Raw genomic sequence first — 25123 nt, 5'->3', positions numbered from 1 at the left:
TATATTATAACCAAATGAATGCCTCCATCAGGAATTCTTCCAGTATTCTCTAAATTAATATTTGCCATATGTGAAAATTTTGAAAATACATTTTTGTGATCTCCAATATGTTCTGACGTTTCTCTTTGCCGTCCTCTGAATGTTGTAGTTTGGGATGCACTCAGATCTGGGTAAGGTCATTCAGAGTCTACTGGATGAGTTCTGGAAAAGTCCACCTGCCTTGATGTCCTCTGGACCTGCAGGCTTTCCGTTGTGAGTGTCCAGCCTCTTTCACTGAGAGAGTTTTAAAAACTTTCTTTCTTACATCACCATAAAACATAGTTTTATTTGCTTAATATATTTTCTGTATATAACAGGTATTTTGAGATGTATTTTATATTTTTATTTTCTTCCAACTGTAGTATGTACAAGCCATCAGGTATCCCTCCTTACTCCTCCCAAGCTTTCCATTATGGTCCTCGCCATGTTGGTCCCAGTCAGACACCGCCTTCAGGTTCAGGTCCAACTCCATCCCCCGCCCCCATGACACACCCAGGGGTGGACATTGCTCATGGGCCCCCTCGAGCTCCTGCGTATGGACTGTTAACTGACCTGGCAGTACCTGTGCCTACTGCAGACTCACAGGTACACAGCTTGTACTTATTGTGCACAAATAAATTGGTAAAATCCATTTTTACACAAACAGAAGATGCATCACATGCAATTTAAGTTTTGGAAACAAAGAAACATACCTTTTAATTTTATTTTTATTTATTTATTTTTGTTTATTTTATTATTCTAAATATATATATTTTTTCTTTTTTTAAGCTCTCAGTGTAGTGTTTCCCCTACATTACTTGCCTTGGCAGTGCGCTCATCTGTTTCAGGACTTTTGTTGATGGAGGGGTGGGGGAACCAAGGGGTGTCTGTGTTTGTGTGTTTGTTCTTTCAAGCCGGGGGGTGGGGTGGGGGCTCAGCATGAGGGAAGCGAAGCGCTACCTAGCTTTTTAGCTAGCGCGTCTGTATTGCACGCCACTAGCTTAGCATTACATCAGTGCTGCCAGTCGTGGGGTGGGGGAGTTCGGTTCCTCCACTTTATGAAACCCTTTTGAAAAATATTGATTTCTGTTCCGATCAATACAAATTTCACTGCGTTTTGCATTACTGGGTTAAACTTTAAAACAAGGTGGATTTAGGTTGAACGCTTGTTCATTTGAGTCTCTGCCTGGATTCAGCTCAGGCTCCAAACCCTGTAGACAAACAAGGTCGTGTGTGTTGAGACTTGTCACAGTGGTACGTACTCAGACCTGAAACCAGTCCGATCTGTTTGAGAGCTGTTTTGATTGATTGATCGATTAATCTGAAATTCTACAGTCAAAAATCTACAACAGTTTTACATTGTAAGATCATTTTAAGCAGCTCATCCAGTACATCTCTGAACCTCCTAATGTATTTAGTGTTTAAAACCTCGTCTGTCTTCTTCAGTGTCACATTTATGGGGAATCTATATTTGTTTTGTGTTGCTTCTTTTTGAATTAGGCAAATTAGATGCTACACTGCTCTGGATTTTCTGGTTGGTCTCCATATCCCCTGACTTTGACGTAAGCAGTAACAGAGAAGAGTTTTTGCTACTGCAGCATCAGTTTTCCTGGCACACAGCCAGACTTGAGATGACACAGAACTTGTTCTAAATTAGTCACTGGCTCTAAACCAGCTCTGAAACTGTTTTGGAGAAATGGGGACGGGTGGTTATTTTTGCTCCAGAGCAGTGGTTTTCTTGTCGATCAATTAAAAAAAAACAAAAAAAAAACAGAAGGGTCCAGAATAGGCCTGTCGCAATAAACAATAAATCAATTTATCGCATGATACACGAAAATTATCGACCTCATTTTCATTTATCGGCTTTATCGTTTCTTCGTGTCTCTCTCTTTCTACTGAAGACACTGGATGAAAAAAAGCTCAACTCCGGTGCTCTTCACTGACCCCTCCCTTTCTCTTTTCTCTTTAAAATCTGTTTAAACCATCCAAAATCCCGTTTTTGGGTCGTTTAAAGCAGCTAAGCTGAGAAGCTAAGCTACGAGCTAAGCTAACAGGCTGACCTTGGGGGGGGGGGGGGGGACTCCGTCTTGTCGAAGTTTCAAAATTCACAGTTGAAACCCGTGCCTTCGTCTAAAAAGTTGTTTTTCTCTGCAAAAAGAAGCCGAGAACTTGTTTACTGATTTTTTTTAATTAAAAGCTTTGTGTGACAAATGCTATGCTAAAGAGCTCAAACCACACAGAGTGTCTGCCATTTTGAGAACCGAAGAGAGACAACCCATGTCACATCGAGGGGCCTCCTTCCCATTTTTCTTAGAGACACACTGCTCGCTCCTTCACTATCCATCCTTCTGTTCAAACAGTCTTACACTGCTATCCAGTGGTTGAAAAAAGGTACTACACTCAAAACAAATTAACCAACATTTCTTCTTAAATTTGACAATAATTACTAATTATTGTCAAATTCCAAACAATATTATCGTTTATCGCAATAATTTCTGAGACAATTAATCGCCCAGCAAAATTTGTTATCGTGACAGGCCTAGTCCAGAATTTAAAAATATCATGCATCGTGTCATGCATTAATGTTAATGTTCATTTAAACAAATTGTGCATTTTTGACCGTTTTATTTACCTGTTTAGATAAAGGATAAATGACCTGTACTGGAATAGTACCACATCTCTGGAAGAATATCACATTCTATTTAAAATGTATAAAGAGTGTAAGGCATTGTTTTTGTCCCTTTCAGGCGGGGCTGAATGGACACACGTACAAGATGCCAGAGATTCCCGAGTCTTTTTCTGAACTCTGTGACATGAAGTAAAGTATCCCAAATATCAAACATGTTTTTAATCTTTTCTTATTAACTCACAATATAAATCATTGAAAATTACCATTTATCAGTAGCATTGTTTTAAATATTTGATGTGGTTCTCCAGCTGTTGTGTGTTTGTTGTCGCCTCCCCTTAGTTTGACGCAGTTGTCTGAGATGTCTGAAAATGAGGATGTGTTGCTGGAGTTCTTCGTGGGTCTGCCACAACTCAAACAAGTTGCCAGTGATAAAGAAGAATTCATCACCAGTATAGTGGAGATGGCTAGTAAGTTTCTGTCACGTCCCACCCTGGACAGCAGACCTCCATGGTCGGTCACAACGAAAAGTTTATTCCTTTAATGATGCTTGTATTGTTTCCCGTCATCATTTGTAGAGAAAAACCTTCAGATGGAGCCACAGCTGGAAGGAAAAAGACAAGAGATGCTCTACAAGGTCAGCTCTTACGCGTTTTCTTTCATACAAGCATAACAAACACATTCCCACCATTGTCGGGTTACTCGTGTGTGTTTTCTGTCTGTTGTGTGGATAGTATGAACAGCTGACTCAGATGAAGTCGGCCTTTGAGATAAAGATGCAGAGGCAGCATGAACTCAGTGAGGTAAACGGCCACACTCGTCACATTTAAATGAATATTTGAAGCCGATGCATTTTTTGGTCTGAAGCCACTTGTAAGCTTAAGCATTTTTATTTTATTAAGTTTTATGATTCAAACACGGTGTTTTAGTTGTTTTAGTAATAGCCAAAAATTGGAGTCAGAATTTTAGTTGAAGCTTGACGTAACCGATGGGTCATTATTCTTTATATTAGGCATTCAAATACAAAAAAAAGCTTAAATTAAAGCATCTCATACCTCACATGACTCGTATGTCGAGAATCTTTTTTTCTTGTTGGGGACTGCCAGACGACAGCCCCTTTTTATTATCCACTTGATAAGGGGCATGCTCTTCTATTAACTTTAATGTGGCCCCAACCACAACGTGTACACCCACAGATATATTAAAATGACCGGCTCGGCACCATGACGTGTGATGTTACTTTTATTGGCGTTTCGAGTTACCATGGCGATGTTATTTGCAAACAAGGACAAAAACGCCTGACAGAACTCTTCACAGCTTCTAACTGACACAGTGAGGTCACATGACCTACAGGGGAGAGGCCCCTGAACAAAACACTGATTAATTTTTGGAGCCATTTTGATTCAAGATGGCTGCCACAGCTACCTCAGAAAACATAAAATTGACTATAACTCAGTCAGTCTTTGAGATATTGAGCTGAAATTTGGAATGATGGTAGCTGAGAGGGATTTGTTAGACATTCTTAATGCAAAATAAAATCCAAGATGTCCGCCTTAGCTAAAAGGGAAAAAAAAATGATAGCGCAGCTATTTTAAAAGATATTGAGCTAAAATTTGGTGTGGTGGTAGCTGACAGCGATGCACAACACATTCTGAATTCAAAGATGGCTACCAAAGATAATTTCAAATGAATATAACTCAGATGTTTTTACAACTATTTAGCTGAAATTTGGTATAATAGTAGCTGAAAACAATCCTTAATAGATTTTGATTATCTTCTGATAGCAAAGATAATGATTCCGAAATCAAAAATCCAAGATGGCCGCCTGAGCTAAAAAGGAAAAATACTATGAATCAACCATTTTTAGAGATATCACTCTGAAATTTGATGTGGTGGTAGCTGAGAGCAATGCCCAATAAATGCTAAATTCAAATAAAAAAAATCCAAGATGGCCACAAAAGCTACATTTAAATGGACTTAACTTGGCTACTTTTACACTCATAGAGCTGAAATTTGGTGAGGTTCGAGCTGAGAACATTCCCTATAACTTACTGAATCCAAATCACTGCTGCACTGTTGCTGTGTCCAAACAAAAAAAATATTAAGAGAAGTAACAAAGTGTTTATAAACTCAAAGTTGAAAGAAAGTACTATTTAAGAGAGAGTATCTTTGATTTTGGGGTATTTCTCTCCCTTTAGAGTTGCAGTCTGAGCACTCTACAGGCTCGGTTAAAAGTTGCAGCCCACCAGGCTGAGGAGGAGTCGGAGGAGACGGCTGAAAACTTTCTCGAGGGACGCATCGACATCGACGAATTCTTGACAAACTTTATGGAAAAACGAACGGTAAGTAACGTTTATGTTTGCAAACAGTACAGCTGAATTTTCTCTCTAGTGAGCTTGGAATATTTTCAGAACGATATATTTAGTTAGAAAGTTCAGGGTGTGTAAATGTTTGATTCTACTTTGAAGGTTTGCCACAGCAGAAGGGCCAAAGAGGAGAAGTTACAACAGTCTATAAACACACATGGACAGTTTCCTCCCAGCCACTAAAACACGGGGTAAAGCCAAGAAAAATACAAGCCTGCTAAATTACTTCCATGTTTTTCCTCATTTGTTCTGTCATCGGTTAAATAAAACTTTTCATGTCGCATTTTTGTGTCCTCAGGTTTGGTGTTTTTCAGCAAACTGCTGCCAACTGATAAAAGACTTTACAGGAGTTGAAAGCACACAGAGTCAACGACGGGCACTTTGAAGAAACGGCAAGATGGTGACGGCAAAGTGGGATTAAAAAAAAAATCAAATTTCATTATACGAGGCCAAAAGTGGGAGAATAGGAAAACCCAGTCCCGTTACTAATCGAACACATTGTGGATAATTCTCCTTGAGCTTTGTGTTTGGATTCGAGAGCGAAGATGAAAAGTTTAGCTTTATCCTGGGATTTCTGCCACTTCTCATAAAACACCTGCACTGACCAGACTGTTTCGTGCAAACACATTTTGAAGAAAGTGCAAATGCTTAGCACCCCATCACCAGACATGCATGTCTTTAAGGTAGCATTAGGATGGGGAAAACCAGTTGGTGTTTGCACTGTTCCTTTCTGATATCATTTTCCAGTCCTCCGAGGCCTCCTTTTCTACTCTACAAAGATCCTGTGCAACGATCGCACATGATTTAGTCTGTTTGTCTTTAGAAAGAAGGTTTTTCACACTCGCATGGATCACATGGCAAAGTGTCGAAACGATGCGATAATTCGTCTTAAGGAATTCATGGTTACAATTTGGGTTTTAGAAATGAAGAATTTCAGCAGTTTAGTGCTGACAGGAGACGTTTGCCTCGAGCTCTTTGAATTAAAACAGCTTTTTACAAAGAAAAGTTGTTTTTTTGTTAGATTTACACTTAAATGCAGTCTTTCAGTGTGTTTGCCTAAACATAAATAAATTAAGTTGACTAAAAGTGATGGAAATAAAAAGCAACAATTTATCTACTATATATTTAATAGACTGTTAAAATCACAGTAAACCAGATAGCAGAGAGTTGTGTTTTAAGTTGTCTCATCTTTAGTGGACATCTTACATCATCATTAGTCATGTCAAATCAGAATACTCTTATCCGTGTGAATTATTTAGACACAGTTCTTTTAAAAGTTCGTAATTTATTTACGCTGATGCAAACACACTGACCACCAGTTTTATCGGATGCACAGCAATGACACTTCAACTGTTTCCTGATACATTTTGAATTTGGTGATTAAAAAGCCTCAAAGGAAACGGGATAATGAAAAGTATTAGGTAGGTTAAATGCCGCAGTAAAGCTTAGTGGCATTGAATACTGTATTTAAATGTTAATAATAGGCTATATTATAATCAGACTCTTGACACCTTGTATCATATGTTCTTATTCAATTTGCTAGACTAATAAAGCCTTTCAGAATAAGTCTTGGTGGTGTTCTTTTAACATTGCATTTTATACAACCCTCAGCCGTAGTTAATGTGGTTTAGCCTTTAGTGTGTGCCCACAGTCGTATCTCAGTGTAAGCTATAAATTATTTGCTATAAGAACCTGTTTGTACAATAGAGCTGCTTTTAAAGCACAGGTTCTCATTGTCTCCTACAAGTGACGGATACAATCTCTTGTTGGTTTTAGATTTCATCCTGTCACAGTTTGAAAAGGTTGGACAGATTGCAGGTTGACGACATGGTCAATACAGAAAGACGCAAAACATTTACACTCGAAACTCAATCCTACAGTTACCAGAAAGAACCACATAGGAAATAGTTTTATATCCCTGAAAACATTAAACAGGATAAAATGCACAATATATATTATTTAAAAATGGTAAATTATGGGGAGAGAGTCAAAAATATTTTCAAATAAAAGCTTTTTTTTTTTTTTTTTGTAAATGACTGCGCATGCGCATGTTCCTCCCCTCCAGCTGGCGGCGCTGTCGCACAACATCAACTGCCCATCGTTCAAGAAGAAGAACAACGGAAGACGACGCTCACAGGGAGGGAAAGAAAAGCTGGTAAATTAATATTTCACTCGATAATCAAAGTTCGTCTGTTCCTCAGATAAAACTGTTCACAGATACTAAGGGTTAACTAACGTGTAATGTTTTGTTTTTATCATGCATGGCAGCAAAGACGATTAAAACATCAGAAACGGTCCACAGCTTTAGCTTTCACTTAGTTTATTGGTGTTTTTAAAGAAAATTATTAAAACCGTTGCAGAAACGTCTAAAAAAAGACATTTTAACTGGACTTAATAATAGAAAGAACCATGTGTTAAAGGGTCAATTAAAAACACATTTAATCAGTTTATGCTAAATCAATATCTCTTGTGAAAAAACATGGCCTTCATTAAAAAAATCATAAAAACAAGTCAGGAGTAAAATTGCAACCCTGTTGCAGCACTAACCATAAGCTCTGAATATTGGGTGTATTTTGATTCATAACATAAACCTATCTGTGTACTTCTTTTAGTGGCATTTATAGACATTTTCACAAAAAGCCATGTCAGCACTGCAATGTTATGCAGTCTCTTTTTTTTTTTTTTTTTTTTTGGTGCAGAAAGAAGAAAATTCTTGTAATATCTTCCCCTTATTTAAAAAATATAAAAAAAACAACTCAGGCTTGAACAATCCCCAAAGCGAAAACAAAAACCATGAGGCATTCTTCACATTGTATCATACTTTCCTACCAATTTTAACTTAATCATCTTTTTAAACATATAAATTGTTTTATAAATTTTTAAGGTGATATCGAGGCAGTTCCACAATCCTATTCCCTGAACTACAACGCAGCTCCTTCACACTAGTTCTTCATGGAGGTTTTACAAACATTTCCATTCCCTTCAGGTTATAACGACTCTTTTTTTAACAAAATTTAATTGAATATTTGGGGGTAATATTTTTTTATGAGCTTTATACATGACTTGTAAAATACTATATTCAACCAAATCATAAAATTTTAATAATTTCAACTGATGAAATAATATGTTAGTTGGGTGACCATAGCACTTCCTACTGATAATTCTTATAGCTCTTTTTTTTTTTTTTTTGTAAAATAAAAATAGGAGTTGCAATTGTTTTGCATACTTTTGCCCAAACTTCAATACAATAGATTAAATATGGAACAATCATTACATTATACAATATATACAAAGTTTTGTCATTCAAAAACTCTTTTACTTTATACAGTAATGCAATTGATTTTTATATTTTTATTCTTAAGTAATTTACATGAGATTCCATGTCAGCTTCTCATCAATAACGACACACAAAAATTTTATTTCATTAACTCTATGAATTTCAGTACTGTCAATTTTAAATGGGATTTCAATCATTTTCTTTCTATTACTAAATATAATGTAGTTTGTTTTTTTCTAAATTTAATGATAACATAACCAAGTTTGTGTTTTTAACAAATTCTGCCTGTATTATTTCTAACATCAGTATCTTCACCCAAACAAAAAAAGTGTGGTCTCATCTGCAAATAAAACACACTTCAAAAGCTCTGACACATCAACCAGATCATTCACATACAAAATAAACAACTTTGGTCCCAACACAGAGCCTTGGGGGACTCCACATCCATTAATACAAAATTCAGATCTTACATTGTTTACCTGTACAAACTGTCTCCTATTATTCAAATAACTGGATACCCACTGTAGTGCTAATCCTCTAATGCCATATTTATTCACTTTTTCAAGGAGAATGTGGTCAGTAGTGTCAAAGGTCAACAAAAACACTAACACAATACTGTTATTGATCAACAGCAGTTATCTCTTCTATTAGTTCCATGAGAACCATTGATGTTGAATTATTTGTTCTAAACCTATTTTGACTATTTCTTAAAATATAGTTTTTATTTATCACAATTAAAGAAATCAAATAGTATTTAATTTTATGTAAACGATTTGATAGTTGTGATTTTTCAAAAATAGGAAGGCGACGAGCTAAAATACCAAACAACTGTGTATAGATTGTGTCTTTATAATGCATAATGTATTGTTCTTTCAGCACGATAGAAAATTAATGACAATCATTTGTACTCGACATCACCCGTTGATCAAATCTGTGCTTTTATCATTGCAGTCAGAGTAAAATGTAATTTTCTGTGCTTTTCAAGTTTACTGGGTTGCTGCAACAAGCATCACATCAGTCTTCTTGCCACTGATGCCATGATGACACCCCCCCCCCCCCCCAACACCCTGTAGGTGTAGGTTTTATCAGGAGAGCAGAACTGCAGATGCAGAAGAACCCGTAGTGCTTTGAGTTTGAACATGGGATTACTGTAATAGTGGTTGATAAGTGTTTATTTAACATTACTTTGAATTTTTAACAGAAGTAGAAAAGCTCATCTCATATGGTCAGCGTGGACTGTGACTATTTAAGTATACGTTTGCTGAAAATGACCCCACAAACCTAAAAACACACATTGCAGAGTTTTCCTGAGGAAACTGAAATGACTCACGTCTGAGCTCACTTTTTCCTCCTTGCTGTTTTCAAGAACTCGTCTCTGGGAATGTTTTATGACCGTGGAGTTTTTGGTTTAGGGGTGATCCCTATTGTGAACAGTTTTAGTATTTGTAATAAATTAAAGGACTGTTTGTCCGCAGACATGTCACGACAGCTGGGCGACAGCCATCGGAGGTTCCTGCAAACCATGATGGGGGTTGGCATCGTTGATGAGCTTGAAGCAAAGGCACTTTATCAGCACTGTTGTGAAACATATAAGAGTGGGTAACTTCTCTGCGCTGACGAACATTTACTGGTGTAACGTAGTCAAATTGAGGACAGTAAGTTGTGATTCTTGAATAACAGTTAGCTTTGCCTCAACTCAGAAGAATAAAATGAGCAAGTATTTGTCTAAACTTTAAAGGCTAAGGGTTTTATGAAAAAGAGCAACTGGACTCTTTTTTTCCACTTTACTGCTTCTGTTTTTTACACATTTGAAAAGTTGACTTCCAGGATCTTGAACTTGTGACTTTAAAGGCCTGGAACTATGCACTTTCCAGCTCCTCTAACGAGCAGCAAAACATTAAAAAACAAAACAACGATGAGCTGATGATGTTTAACTTTGTGTATGCAAAGTGCCTTAAGTTAGCGCTGGTACATTTATTCTGGATTTTTAAACATACATGTTTTTTTGTTTTTTTGCCCTTGCAGTGCAATGTGCTGCTGACAAACTGGACGAATTCATCGAGACCATCAATTTGCAGCTGCAGCCCATGTTCATGCAGATTAGAAAAGGGATGTCTGAGGAGAACGGTCACCAGTGCTATGCTCTGGTGAGTGTCTTTCCCTGCAAAGACGCCTGCAGCGCCGGGCGGTTTTCTCCGGTGGAAACCCTGTGAAGGTTGTAAGAACGTCTTTCTCGTGTTTCATTGTCTGATTCAGGTGAACACAGCTGAAACGGATATCTCCAGGATGACTTCAGATTACACGGATAACGAACTGGAGTTGTTTAGAAAAACAGTGAGTTCATCTTACAGTTTTTACAGCTTTGGCTCATCTTTTTAAAGATTGTTCTAAAACATGAATAATTGCTAAGAGATTACAGACCAGTTTTTATAAACGTGATGTAATACTTGGTTGCTGGACCTGTTGGTGTTGAGCGTCTCCAGCTATATTTTTAAACACTAAAGATGGCTGTGAATCTGTTTAAATTCAGATTGATCTAGTCGTGGGCTCTGAGAAAGGCTCGGCCTCCTCCACCGACATTCTGAACAGCACCGACACCATGACATCTAAAAAGCTGAAGAAGAGTGAAACGGAGCACCTTTTAACTCGACTGGTGCAAGACAAATGGCTTTGTGAGGTAAAATTCTGTTGCTACACCAAAACTTTACCAAAACACTTGACTGAAGGGGCGGCTTAGACACATCTTTGACATCTTTGAGCCAGCACATGGAGCTCGCAACCTAAAGTCAAAACCCATACAGTAGTCCCACGTTTATTGCGGGTGTTAGGTTCCAAACCCCCCCACAATAAGGGAAAATCTGAGAAGTAGCGACGTTATGGTTATTTTAGTATATATATATTTTTTAAGGCTTTATAAACCCTTCCCACACTCTTGCAATGTTCTAAACTCTTAAACCTACGTCGTTTTAACAACATGCTTATATGTAGCTACTAGGGGTGAGTGATATGACTCAAATATAATATCGTGATATTTCAGAGCATTTTGACGATAACGATACATTTTGTGATATAACACAAAAAAACCAGAAATCATAGTTTTTCATTTGATAAAATTAACCCAACATGTTGCTTTGCAGTATTCTATAAAAACGACAAGGGTTCATTTGACTGAAATTACTTTATTTAGTAAAGTATTCAGTCTCAAAGTCTAAAAATAAAAATGATCCTTCTGTTATTTAGACTGAAAAAGTCTGCACAAAATATAGATCAACCAAATCTGCCACACAAACTAAAGTACAGGTGAAGTTTCCCAAAATAACAAAATAAAATGAATCTTAAGATCTGTTTAGCCTAACTGTAACATGCAACAAAATACATGTTGTCTTTAAATGAGCTGTAACTTCCAGAACGTGTAACAAGGTGATCAGCTGACCCTGGAGCTTGTGGTGTTTCCTCTGTTCCTGCACGAATGATTCATTTCTCTGATGCTCTGTCTCTGATCACCTGACTCTGTTCTTGCTCCATGGACTGTGGAACTCAAGAGACAACTGAGCTGCGCAATGACCGTTTTTAGTTTTTTAGCTAGCTAGTATTGCGCGCGGCTAGCTTAGCATTACGCCACCAGTACTGACAGGTGGGGGGGAGGTGCGTTGCGCAGTTCGGTTCGGTTGTTCGGCGTGCTCGGTTCTGTGAACAGGGTGGGGTGCCCCGCTTGTATAATGGTAGGAAACACTGACATGTTTACGCCATGAAATCAGCATATCATGATGTAATTTATTTTCCCGGGCAAGTTTATTTTACCAGTATTATCGTGAACGATATGATATGGCCCAGCCCTAGTAGATACTAAATTTTGCTTACCGGCACGTCCCCACTTGGAAGTCCACGTGAGCCGGCTACCAGCTCTCAAGATTCACCGATGGGTCTGAAGGTCTGGTTCTGCTCCAGTTCTGGTCCAGTTCGGTGAGTTCCTGTGGCTTTCTGCATCCGCTGGGCGCTGAAGTTAATAAGTTACTGTAATAAGCAACAAACTTTTTCCTGTCTTATACAAACATTCCCTCTTAGTTTTTCAGCACAAGGAAACGGGGCTTCTGGGCGGGGCCCTGTTGGCTTCTGGGAAATGTAGTCATTATGAGCAGGAATACAGTGTAGACTTGTTGAGAGAAAACTACAAATGGCGACGCCTGTCCGAAGTATTTTATTTTTTTCTTAACTTTTTACTGTGCAGTACTGTATCCTGTACTGTGCCAGTCATGTGAGTAATATGAAAGTTGACAACCACGTGTCGTGTACAATTTATTTCTTTTCTATGTTAATGTGTGTTGACGAACTGCGATATAGCCAGTCCGCGAAAATCGAACCTTATGAGTAGCGAGGGACTACTGTATTTCATTTCATTTTATTCCCAGGAGGCAGGTTCTAAAGTTTGCCCCAATACGCTCTTACTACAAGCTTTTTAATAATCATTACTTCTTAGAATAATTTCTTAGAAATCTAGTTTCAGCAGCTTTAAGTGTCATGTTGTCACAGGTGTGCTTCCTTCATACAGAGCACGTCCCCTTGTATGAAGAGAGAAATGGTCGTCAGCACAGTTTCAAAACTTGGACTTGCATTCTTTGACCTGCTGAGGTTCAGCTCGTTTGATTAACCAGTTTTGTTCATTATAATAACTCATTAACAACTGATTTCTGCAGAAGATACATGAAAATTCATGCAGTTCTTGCTAGTAAACAACTGAGTTGCTCAGTAAGATTAATTTCTGGTTATTTATGCAAGCCTTTGTCTTACTTGTGATGCTTATATATTCCAAACCATCTATAGAAGAAATCATTTATAAATAGTTGCGTACATTTTTTGTTAAATGCAGAAAAACTGACAATTAAGACGTGTGTTTATTAAACTTATCTAAATGTTACAATGGATAAAAGTTCAGTTTACACCAAACTTGATGTTTCATCACATGTAAATAGTTATAAACCTCTGCTGAATGAGAAGTGACGTTTTTTACTTTGGCTTAGAAAGTTAAACTGATAATAAAGCTTAAAATTTACTGTCATAAATTAGCTTGAGTGTAGATTTGTTAAACACTTTTGTCTCTAAATCATGTCTTTGCGATTCATGTTGTGAAGAAACTAAACAGTTTAACGCAGCGGTAACATGGTCAAAATTTATTTTCCAAACAGTTTGAATTAAATCAAATGTTTGACTTAAGCTGATATAAAAACCAGTTTCCCTCCTGAGTTATCTAACCTCTCTCTCTGCCACAAAGTGCATGTGGTATAATCCAGTGCTGTTTCTAAACTCAGAAACGCGGCGAGTACTCTCTGTCCACCCGATGCATCATAGAGATGGACTCGTATATCCGCACGATGTATCAAGACCAAGTCAAGATGTGCCACATCTGCCACAATGTCGCCTTTCAGGTAAAAGTAGTTGTACAACCTAAAGAATTCAGGAATTAACTTAAATTAATGAGTTCTACAAAGTAAAATGCCACTGAGATTTTATTTTTACATTTAAAAGTATTTGACAGATTTTCTGTTTGCTGCTGAACTTTAAGAATTATTTTAGATTATTTTGTTTTTGCCATTAATAATGTCACAATCTTATTTATTTTATTAAATTTTTTCCTGAAGTGCCAAATTTGTGAGAATCCAAATTGTGGGATAAAAATACACAACCCGTGTGTGGCCAGATACTTTAAAGGGAAATCGGAGCCACAGTGTCCAGCTTGTGAGGACTTCTGGCCACATGAAATCCCTGGTATTTATTGGTTCTTTATACATGATGTTTGTGCATTCAGAACATTACACTAAAAATGTTTTTCACCTTATATTCAGTGAATAACCCTTTACTTTGTAGATTTTGTATTAAAGAAATGAAATAAATGTCAGATCTCACAGTAAAATGTATTAATTTCTACGGAAGCTGTCTCGTGGTCTTTATGTATTTATTTATTTATTCTTTTTAATTTTTGCAGAAGTTAGAGGACTTCGTTCTCAATCCAAGAAGTAACTGCAGCAGTTTTTGTTTTTGTTTGTCAAAATTGTTCTGTTTTTATTGCAAACGTCTTTAAAAAAATGTAAATATGTATTTCCTACCTTTTCCACAAATAAAGTTTTGATTTTATTAGTGTGTCTTTAATCTAAAAGCACAAAGCGGAAAGATCAGTTCTAGATTCTTAGAAGAATGTTGCTTTAAATATTTAACATAACGATGAAACACATACGGTTTTAAATGGACTAAATAATTAACTCTAAATACACAAATACAATAAATACTCCATTATTATTTTAGAAATATTTTGAAAAAGATTATTGGAAAGCTTATTACATAAAGGCACATAAAATATATACATTTAGGAAAATGCATATAATGCGTTTAATAAAAGAAATAAGAGCAAACTTTAATTAAAGAGTATTTCAGTTTTTCAAAAGACAGTAAAAGTACTTTTTTCCTTGAAAATGAAAACGTTTATTGATTTTACATCAGTTAAAATAAGATTAGGCACAAGTTATTAAAATAGCATGCTGTATGTTACAAATAAACATTGTGGAGCATGTGCTGCCAGAACCACCACAGCTTCATTCGTTTGCTCATTTTAAAATATGTTTGCCTGAAAGGGGTCGTGCTCCAGGATCTTCAGGCTGACGATTAAATACATCGTTTTTCTAAACCACGGGTAGAAAAAAGCATATATGAGTGGGTTCAAACAAGAATTGAAATACAGCATCCAGGACACGATGGCCCAAGATGAAGCGCCGTTGGAGATGTCGTGTCCTGCAAGAGACGGATAGTAATATGGACAGAAAGTCAACAAGAACACTAAAATCACAACACCAAGAGTCCTGGCTGCTTTTTTCTCCGACTTCTGCGCAGTGACTTTGACTGAGGCGACTGCAGCGGACGTGATGTGAGACTGCATGGCCCGAGCCTGAGACACTGCCACGACAAACACTCGAACGTACAGGACGACGATCACCGAGCAAGGAGCAATGAAGGTGATCACAAGGTCAACGGTTCCAGAGATGTAGCTGATCACCACCAAGCACTCCCCGTAGCAGGAGTTGTACCTGTCTGGCTGCCTAAGATGCTCCTTCAGGATGAGCCCGTTGTAGAGAAGTGAGCAGAACCAGCACAGACTGACAGACGCCTGAATTCGACTGTGGGTGACTTGAGTGGGGTACTGCAGAGGAAAACAAATGGCCACGTAACGATCGATGGATATGAGCACCATGTTCCCCACAGAGGCGGAGGTGAGGGTGAAGCCGATGATGTAAGACAGAGCGCACATGAGGTCGCCCAGCAGCCAGCAGGGCTCTATGAATCGTATCGTTTCCACCGGCATCACCAGCAGCCCCACCAGGAGGTCTGAGATGGCCAGGGAGAGCAGCAGCGTGTTGGTGGGGGTCTGGAGCTTTTTGAAGTAAGAAATGGAGATGACCACCAGCAGGTTCAGAGCAACGGTGACCACAGAGATGGAGTAGAGCAGCGTGTAGAGGAGGATGGCCTCAGAGGGAGGACGCGTCAGTCCTCTGCAGGACAGGTTCAGGAGCTGAGGGAAGCAGAGTTCAGCTCTGTCCAGGTCCATCTTCTATAACGAGAAGACCTGACTTCATTTAACTACAAGACATTGATCACAGCTTCACTGAGCTCCTCTGCTGCGTTTGAAACTCTCCTCCCTCCTGTTTCACCTTTCATGTTTAGTCTCTTTATTTATTTTTTTTGCATCCCCCCCTCCTTTACCTCATTGTTTTTGCTTTTTACATGTCTCCTTATTCCCAAACCTCTTTTACTACACTTTAGTATGACGCAAGGTTTGAGTCTTGCTGTCTCTAAACATGGATGGCTTTGATTTTATAAACAAATGACGCTGTCAATCAGCTCTGCAAAAATGTTGCCAAGTTCTCTGGGGACAAGCTTATCTCAGATGTGCAGCTGAAATGTGTTCTATGGTCAAAAGAGGCCATTTTTCAGCTTGTTAAAAAAATAAAATAAAAGATTTATGTCGTCCTGCTTTTCATTGTTGGCACCCATGAGATTAAGATACATGATGGAAGCCTTAAAAAATGGATCAAGTGAACCATCTTTTTTCTATAGATAACTTGTGTTTGATGCAAAAGAGCGAATGATTAAAGAAAAAAAATCATAAACAACAGGAGTAGAAAATAAACAACAACTAAAGTCTGCTGTGGCAGTTATTGGCACAGAACAAGGTAAATTAGTCTGGAAACACATTTTGACTCACTTGTGTTAAATTAAAAATCAGAATGATCGGACTTCTTTTGGCTTTTCCTTCTTCAGGGGTCACCACAGCGAGTCATCCTCCTCCATCTCACTCTACTCACTCCAACTACCTCCATCTCTAACTGCATCCATATATTTTCCTCTTTGTCTTTTTCCTGGAAGCTGCATTTCTAACATTCTTCTACCAGTATACCCACTGTCCCTCCTCTGGACATTCCTTTGATATTTGTTGACACCCTTTTAACACAAATCACTCCTGAAACTTTTTCCCATCCACTTCGTCCTGCCTGGACTCTCTTCTTCACTTCTTTACCACATTCCCTATTTTCCTGGACAGTAGACTCCAAGTCCTTGAAGTCCTGCACCTTTGTGACCTCTGCTCCTTGTAGCCTCACTGTTCCACCGGCCTCCCTCTCATTCACACACATGTACTTTGTCTTACTATGACTGACTTTCATTCCTCTTCTTTGAAGTGCGTACCTCCACCTCTCCAAGTTCTCTTCCACCTGTTTCCTGTTCTCACCACAGATCACGTCATCTGCAAACTTCATAGTCCACGGGGATTCTTGCCTGACCTCATCTGTTAGTCGGTCCATCACCAGAGCAAACAAGAAGAGGCTCAGAGCCGATCCTTGATGCACTCCCACCTCCACCTTGAAGCTATCTGTCACTCCTACAGCACATCTCACCACTGTCCTGCTGTCCTCATACATGTCCTGTACCAGTCTAACATACTTTTCTGCCACTCCAGATATCCTCATGCAATACCACACCTCCTCCCTCAGCACTCTGTCATATGCTTTTTCTAAATCCACAAAGACACAATGGAGTTCTTTCTGACCCTCTCTGTACTTCTCCATCATCATCCTCAAAGCGAAGATGGCATCTGTGTTGCTCTTTCTTGGCATGAAACCATACTGCTGCTCACAGTCACTTCTCGTCTAAGTCTTACTTCCACAACTCTCTCCCAGATCTTCATTGTGTTGATCATCAACTTAATTCCCCTGTAGTTGCTACAACTCTGTACATCACTCGTGTTTTTAAAAATGGGCACCAGCACACTTCTTCTCCATTCCTGAGGCATTTTCTCACCCTCAAATATGCCATTGAATATTTGAGTTAAAAACATCACTGCCATCTCTCCAAGACATTTCCAAACCTCCACTGGTATGTCATCAGGTCCTACTGCCTTTCCCTTCATTATTTTCAGAATGAAGTGAGTGAGGTGAGTGAACACACTCACCTGTGTTAAATTAAAAATCAGAATGATCTGTAATAAATAGAAAATGCCCATGTGACTTGAACTGGCCAATATATGAGGACTTAAGTGTTCTAAAAAGCCACAAGTTATTTCTTCTTTCATCTTTACAATAGTGAAGACAAAGGAACTGTCTGAGAACATCAGAAGGGTTATAGCAAACAAGACTTCCAAAGGGTATAAGGCCTTCAAGAACTTTGGTATCCCTGTTTCAACAGTGTGCAATGTTATTAAGAAGTTTAGCCAATCATAGAGCTGTGAAGAACCTCTTTGGTTGTGTTTTGGATGAGAGATGTTTCAAAAGGTTGGTACAAATGATGGAAATAAACAAAAAAAACATGTTCAACATTTAAAGACCTGAAGGCCGTCCTGGATCATTTTAGGATCATGGATTCTACAAGTAGCATACAGTATGCCTCACGCTAAACCAAGCCGAGCTTTATGGGCGATGCTACAAAGAAAAAGAACACCGTACCCACGTTTATGCATGGTAGTGGATCCATAATGCTTTGGGGCTGCTTTGCTGGATCAGGCACTGGAGGCCTTGACTGTATCACAGGAGTTATGAAATGGGGAAGTCAAGAGAAGCCCAGTATGAAGGTGATAAAAAGGAACAGATGGAAGAGAACTTGGAGAGGTAGAGGTATGCACTTGAAAGAAGAGGAATGAAATTCAGTTGTAGTAAGACAGAGTACATGTGTGTGCATGAGAGGGAGGCTGGTGGAACAGTCACAAAGGTGCAGGACTTCCAGTTCTTGGGGTCCACTGCCCAGGAAAATGGGGAATGTCGTAAAGAGGTGAAGAACAGAGTCCAGGCAGGACGGAGTGGATGGAGAAAAGTTTCAGGAATGATTTGCGACAAAAGGGTGTCAGCAAAGATCAAAGGAAAAGTTTACAAGACAGTGGTGAGACCAGCTATATTGTATGGTCTGGAGACAGAGACATTGACAAAAAGACAGGAGAAAGAACTGGAAGTGGCAGAAATGAAGATGTTGAGGTTCTCCTTAGGAGTGACAAGGATGGATAAGATCAGGAATGATATCATCAGAGGTACAGCACAGGTTGAACAACTGGGGGATAAAGTTAGAGAGGCCAGACTAAGATGGTTTTGGACATGTCCAGAGGAGGGACAGTGGATATATTGGTAGAAGGATGTTAGAAATGCAGCTGCAAGGAAAAAGACAAAGAGGAGATATATGGATGCAGTTAGAGAGGACATGGAGGTAGTTGGAGTGAGGACAGAGTGAGATGGAGGAGGAGGATGACTCACTGAGGCAACAGCCCAAAGAAAAGGAAGACTTTGGCGCTCCAATTAAAGAAAAGGTTATGTTAAAAATGTGACATTTGTCCATTTTACGATGCTGTATATTTGTGCAGAATTTTATGTGGTGCCGATAGTGGTGAGCAGGACTGTATGTAGACATTTGGTTCTGAGAGCCGAAGATGAAAATGACCATCCAGGGTTGAGATGACTGCAAAATACTCCATCATCTGAGAGTTAAAGAGTGCTGGTCAGGGTTTAACAGCATATTTGTAAAATATTATTAATGTAGATGTGTTCATTTGATAGATTTGGATGATTTACAATAGTTTCAAGGTCAAGTTTTCTTTATTGTCATTCTCATCACGTGGTACAAGGGATGGAACAAAATGATGTACACAGGGTCCCAGTTACATCCAACAAAAGTATAAATTGTAAAGAAAAACAGTAATAAGATCTAAGATTTAATTTAGAGATTTAATTGTTGCCAGACTTTTTAAGAATTTCTAATCTCTGCACGCGTGTTTGCACCAGTTTTCACGCTTTCACAAAACTTTGTCACAATCTGTGAAACAACAGCAAGCGAAATTTAACAGATATCTCCTTTTTACTATTTTTTTTATGATTGTACAAGTTTTATTGAGTCTTTACTTTTACGAAACGGGATTTCTAATAAGGAAAATGGTTGCATCATGTGTTGTTGTAACACCTTTGACGGGTGTTCACCTGTGGATTCATGTGTTATCAGACGTCCCTCTGGTGCAACACAACAATAACAACTTTATTGTGTAATTCTTTGTGTTAATGTTCCATATGAGGTGCTGACAAGTTGGTTCTTGTATGCTTATTATCAGACGGTTTGTGTATCAGCTCTTAAGAATGTATTAATTGCATTTGACCAGAAAACAAACATTTTAAATGATCAGTACTCTTGATTTGTCATTACAATATTCAATTTATTAAAGTGTGAAGTAAATTTGACTGCAGATTCTGTTGACTTTGTTGGGAGTTTCTCCTCTCCATGCTTCACCTGCTGCTCTGTGCAGGTTTAGGACGTTGGACTGAATCAAAGTGAAGATTTATTTATTTTTAAATGTCACTATTTCATATTTACTACCTAAATGAATGAAATACAATCTGAATCTGTAACTGGACATCAGCAACTTTCCTTCCTCAGGCAGTTGAGACTAGCTGGACTGGGAAGCTCAGTCCTCACCTCCTTCTACAAGTGTGCAGTGGAGAGCATCCTGTGCTCCAGCAACTTTCTAGGTGGAGTTTGCATGTTCTCTCCGTGCATGCGTGGGTTTTCTCCGGGTGCTCCGGTTTCCTCCCACAGACCAAAAACATGCATGTTAGGCTGATTGGTAACTCTAAATTGTCTCTAGGTGTGAGTGAGAGAGTGAATGGTTGTTTGTCTCTGTGTCCCTGTGATGGACTGGAGACTTGTCCAGGGTGTCCCCCACCTCTCGTACAGTGATTGCTGTACATGGGCTCCAGTGACCCCCGTGACCCAAAATGGAAGAAGCGGGTAAAGATAATGGATGGATGGATGAAAAACATAAAGCTAAGATATATCAAAGTAAATAATTTAAGATCGGATATAAAAAAGATTCAGACACAACTGTTAAAGAGGAAACCTTTTCTTAACTTATTGAGGTGATTTACTGTTGACCTGATGCATAAACGTGCAGCACGTGCATCCAGGAGAAACTTGAAGTGGAACCACTGCTCCTCCACGTCGAGTGGAGCCAGTTGAGGTGGTTCAAGCATCAGTTCAGGTAAGGATGCTCCTCGACACCTCCTGGGGGAGCTTTTCCAGGCTTGTCAACAGGGAGGAAACTGCAGAGGAGCTGGAAGAGGTGGGTGCTGCCACACCTTAAATCTGGAACAAGAGGCAGATGATGGATGGATGCTGTAGATGAAAGCAGACTGATCCAGCTGTGCATCACAGCATAAACCTGCAGGAGAACCAGACCCGCATAAAAATCTAAATTCTGTTTGTGCTGAAATGTTTATGTTGATAATCAGACACTAGAGGGCGCTGTTGGTAAAACATTACACAAGCCTGGAGTTAACCAGTTTCAAAATTAGGAAAACCACTTGGTCTCCATGAAACTTTGTTTTTCCTGTTTCTTAAAAACATTATTGTTTTAAATATACATTTCTAACAAACAAACATAAAAATCTGAAATAAACTCGACTAACAAATAAGCCTTTTGAATGTTTGCATACTAGACAACAATTTCCTGCTCGATCCATAAACTTCTATATTCTTATCTATTTTAGTTTATTCTTGTTGGTTTGTTTGTTTTAGCTTCTCTTTCAAACAACAATAATTTGTTTTCTACATTAAATTTGTCAGTATATGAAGTGTTTTTCTTGTAAAATCAGTGTTAAATCAATAAATTTACTGCTTCACTGCTGAAATTTGGTTTAAAAAAACTGAAACTGAGTTTTTAAAGTTAAAACAAGGAGAACAAAAGTTTTACTGAGCAGAACAACAAAAAAGCTAAAACAAACAGAATTGTAGCTAAAAGCTAAATGAATAGAACAACACCTGAAAGTGAAACTAAACAGAAAATAATATAGCCAAAATTGGAAACAAACAAACTTGTAGTTAATTTCAAAATGATCAAAATTTTACCTGAAAGCTACCAAAACTGTAACTAAAACTTTAAATTTGCAAAAGCACAGCTAAAAGCTAAAATCAGGGGAGAAGAGTGGCTAAAAGCAAAAATCTATCCAACAGGTTAAAAGCTAAAAGTAACAAAGCTGTAGTTAAAATGTAAACCGAGTATAAAAAGACAAAAATCAAGTTTGCTGAAGTAGATTTGAATCAGAGCAAGATAGAACTGAATTGAATTGAAGAGATCTCAGTGTTTTTCTCTGGTGAAAACTTGTGCAAATAAAACTAAACGTTTTTGAAAACTATAAAAGTTATAAAAGCTGAAAGTCACAGCTGGCTGTGGACATTTTAAAAGGTTAAAACAGCACAAGGAGTGCAGCAGAAGAAAGAGGAAAACAACAGAGTGATGCTGCCTCATCCTCATCATTCAGTCTGTTTTTATAAGTTTTGTCTTAAAATAAAAATAAGATTCACACAATAATGTGACCAGCTGAGCTGTGAACGTGTAGAAACACACCAGGAGCAGATTTATCCATAAACACACACGAACACTGATTTTACTGCTTCTCGCTTTAATGACGTTCACCCAGACTCCAGCTCTCCGTCCAGTGTGAGCGACACCTCCGTCTCTTTACACCCACCACCACCATCACCCCGTCTCCTCCATTCAAAGGAGAGGTCAAAATAATAAATGTAGGCTGAATTCACAGGTTGGCAGGAGTTCAGAATTGATTTTTGGACGAATGATCCCCAAAAGGTCTGATGAATTCTCACGGTGAGACTCGGCCAAAGAAGAAACAGCAGAAAGTTCTGTTTGTTTGGAAGAGTTGATCCAAATGGAGCCTTTAACACCCAAACTATACTCACACATCTCTGATCTCATCTGAGCTCATAACGAACAGCAACTAATAAATGAGCTGCTGGAAACATTTACCTTGAAAATACTTGGATATTTGATCGAGGACTGATCAGAAATATGAAGGAGATAAAACTCTAACGATTAAGTTTGCAGCCTCCAAATGTACATTTACGTTATAGAAATGTACATTTACGTTATAGAAATGAAAGTAAATTGCAGTAAAAGTGTCTAAATAAAGAAAGCAAATAAATCTAAGCCTTTCTTTTACGTCAGTAGAAGAGAAAGTTTTGGGAAGTTATAGCAAATGTATCAGAATTATCTTATTAACCTGGACAAGTGGGGCGTTTTATACTGAATACAAATATTGAATTTTAATGTTTTGTAAGGATCATATTAAATATTAGATCAACAAAAGACCTATAACGCCTTGAAATATTTCATATTGCTTAACAGACGGTGTTGATTAAACAGTTTTTATAAAGTTGTAAGCATCACAGGATCTGCAACCTTTATGATCAAAAAAAGTCATTCCTGCCCTTTCATTCATTAAATTAAACGTTTCACAATGAACCTGCTACAACTGTCATTATCAACTGGTGGCCCATGGGCCACTTTAAGTTTGTTAGAGGGAGCTCTTCTGGCCAATAGGTGTGAAATTATAAAACTAAACACATCTGATGATTGTTAACGTTCATTGATATTTTTACATTTTAAGACAAAAGAAAAGACTGTATTCCATCCATCTATCCATCCATCCATCCATCCATCCATCCATCCATCCATCCATCCATCCATCCATCCATCGTCTTTACCCGTTTCTTCCTTTTCAGTTTGCAGGGGGTCACTGGCGCCCATGAGTCTATCACAGAAGAGTGGATTCTTATAAAGAAAAAAATAAAGATTGTTTTGCCAATTTAAAAAAGAAAAACTGAAACAATGAGCTATTGTGTAAACGTATGCAAGTTTTTTAAATTGTGGAGTAACTGAGTATCCTACTTGGAAGAAATAAAGCATAAAGTTAAAGTGAGAATTATTTACTCTGTTTATTAGTACTAGTATTCACATATTTGCAAAGGAATTGACAGGAAAACTACTAAAACGAGTCTTTTTCTTTTTGTTGTGGACATAACATCCTTAAAAATCCAGTTAGTTTTGGTCAAAGCTTGAAAAAGCCTCTGCAGAGGGACCCAAGCCACATGTGGCACCAGAGCTGCAGGTTGCAGACCCCACTGATTTGAGAATGACTGTCAGCTAAAGTTAAATCAAATTTTGGCCCCATATCTGCACAATTGTCTTAATTATACCAATTTTCTATGTTTTCTAAGATCAGTTGGACGTGGCAACATCTCAAATCAAGTTGACTCCAAAATGTAGATGTCCATCCACTGATCACTTTTTGCAGGTTTCTTTAAAATCAGTCAGTTCAGTGGTAAAAACTTAAAACAAATGAATTCGTAATTTGAAATTAACTGCAAATGCATGCCAAAATTATGCAATGAATTAAATTGTTGCACAGAATTTGTAACATTAAATCTATTTATTTAAACAGGAATAAACTTGCAAACAGTATGACAAAAACTTCAGAAGCGTATTTGTTGTTTACACCTGTACACGGACTAACTTTTGTTTGAATGACAAACTTGTTTCTCACGCGCACATGCAGAGACGTGATGTCCTGATGAGAGGAGCAGCCAGCGGGCGCCTCTTCTACGCATGCGCAGTCCCGTCCTGGAGCACACGTCACCACGGCAACCGGCGCATTCACACACCGAGCCGGCGGTCAGCAGCATCCGTGAGGTCCCATCCCGTCCACAGGCGGCCGCAAACCCCCACGGTAAGTTGTCGTTTTATTGTATTTATTTATGTTTTATCAAATGTATGCTCGTTTTCCTGCAGCAGAGGTTTGTTTAACACACAGGAGCTGACACCACTGCAGGACAAGTTGCAGAATTTGGAGGTAATTTATGATTTGATGCTGGGAGCTTTAATTTATTCGGCTTCAGCTCGATGAAGGAAACGCATCAAACCTGGAGTGGATGTTTCTGCAGCTTCGGGGTTCTGTTACATAAGAGGCAGCATCATCTTTTCTGACCTCAAGGCTCCAGATTTACATGTTAAGGGTGTAATCGCTTCAGTTCGGGGCCAAAATAAAAAGCTTACAGAGAACGGGGTTTTATCAGCCACTTCTGCCAGCAGCCTTCACTGCAGCAAGTTCAGCTCTGCATGAGCAGCGAACCCTGAAGAACTTGACAGAAGGTGGCTAACACTCGGCTCTGTGCGTGACAGATTCAGGCGCATGCATCGAACTGCAGTTAAAGTCAAGATCTGACTAAAAGGACGCCTTCATAGCTGAAACTTGTCTCCCGCAGAGTGTGGGAACACAGAGTGTTTGACAGCAGCTCGTTTGTTAATCACAGATTCAGGATGATTCATCAGAGCCAACTGTGGGGGGTAAAGTGGTCAGCGTAAAAACACCCACACCTCAAGGTCTGTCTAGTTTTAGAGATTCATCTTAATCGTTTCATTATTTATTGTTTATTAGACCAGAAATGTTTAGTTTTTATGTTGACTTCATGACTCCCAGT

At 38.5% G+C, this 25123-nt stretch overlaps 3 protein-coding genes across 4 annotated transcripts in view; 2 read left to right on the top strand and 1 right to left on the bottom strand.

Annotated features, from left to right (window-relative positions):
* The window catches only part of vps37a (VPS37A subunit of ESCRT-I), an 18893-nt gene extending 13355 nt beyond the window's left edge, over nucleotides 1–5538 (top strand). The window contains exons 4-12 of one of the 2 annotated variants that reach the window (XM_037690323.1): nucleotides 149–252; nucleotides 402–624; nucleotides 2766–2836; nucleotides 2987–3114; nucleotides 3223–3281; nucleotides 3379–3447; nucleotides 4843–4986; nucleotides 5113–5201; nucleotides 5309–5538. In XM_037690323.1, coding sequence (XP_037546251.1) covers nucleotides 149–252; nucleotides 402–624; nucleotides 2766–2836; nucleotides 2987–3114; nucleotides 3223–3281; nucleotides 3379–3447; nucleotides 4843–4986; nucleotides 5113–5193 — 879 coding nt within the window. In that variant the 3' untranslated portion in view covers nucleotides 5194–5201; nucleotides 5309–5538. Of the gene's footprint in view, nucleotides 1–148; nucleotides 253–398; nucleotides 625–2765; nucleotides 2837–2986; nucleotides 3115–3222; nucleotides 3282–3378; nucleotides 3448–4842; nucleotides 4987–5112; nucleotides 5202–5308 lie in introns of both variants that reach the window. The other variant, XM_037690322.1, reaches the window with a different exon arrangement.
* A 1494-nt stretch (nucleotides 5539–7032) lies between these two features.
* On the top strand, nucleotides 7033–14310 carry nsmce1 (NSE1 homolog, SMC5-SMC6 complex component). The gene is made up of 8 exons (XM_037690321.1): nucleotides 7033–7165; nucleotides 9763–9882; nucleotides 10313–10434; nucleotides 10544–10621; nucleotides 10818–10964; nucleotides 13594–13710; nucleotides 13924–14050; nucleotides 14268–14310. The coding sequence occupies exons 2-8, from the start codon at nucleotides 9765–9767 to the stop codon at nucleotides 14300–14302; spliced, it is 744 nt and encodes a 247-aa protein (XP_037546249.1). The 5' UTR covers nucleotides 7033–7165; nucleotides 9763–9764; the 3' UTR covers nucleotides 14303–14310.
* Nucleotides 14311–14888: 578 nt separating this feature from the next.
* LOC119422909 (trace amine-associated receptor 13c-like) lies at nucleotides 14889–15878 on the bottom strand. The gene has a single exon (XM_037690320.1). The coding sequence runs from the start codon at nucleotides 15876–15878 to the stop codon at nucleotides 14889–14891; it is 990 nt and encodes a 329-aa protein (XP_037546248.1).
* Between the last annotated feature and the right edge of the window lie 9245 nt (nucleotides 15879–25123).

Source organism: Nematolebias whitei, chromosome 16 (assembly GCF_014905685.2).
Source record: "Nematolebias whitei isolate Nwh7 chromosome 16, NemWhi1, whole genome shotgun sequence".
Classification (NCBI taxonomy): Eukaryota; Metazoa; Chordata; class Actinopteri; order Cyprinodontiformes; family Rivulidae; genus Nematolebias; species Nematolebias whitei.
The sequence above is the reverse complement of the archived record's forward strand: the minus strand, read 5'-3'. Positions and strand labels throughout refer to the sequence as shown.

Bases quoted from the DNA above. Each gene is read 5' to 3' on its own strand.
- nsmce1 (XM_037690321.1), top strand. From the start codon at position 9,765: ATGTCACGACAGCTGGGCGACAGCCATCGGAGGTTCCTGCAAACCATG. The intron at 9,883-10,312 runs GTGGGTAACTTC...TTGCCCTTGCAG, and splicing joins CTGTTGTGAAACATATAAGA to TGCAATGTGCTGCTGACAAA. The intron at 13,711-13,923 runs GTAAAAGTAGTT...TTTTTCCTGAAG, and splicing joins GCCACAATGTCGCCTTTCAG to TGCCAAATTTGTGAGAATCC.
- LOC119422909 (XM_037690320.1), bottom strand. From the start codon at position 15,878: ATGGACCTGGACAGAGCTGAACTCTGCTTCCCTCAGCTCCTGAACCTG.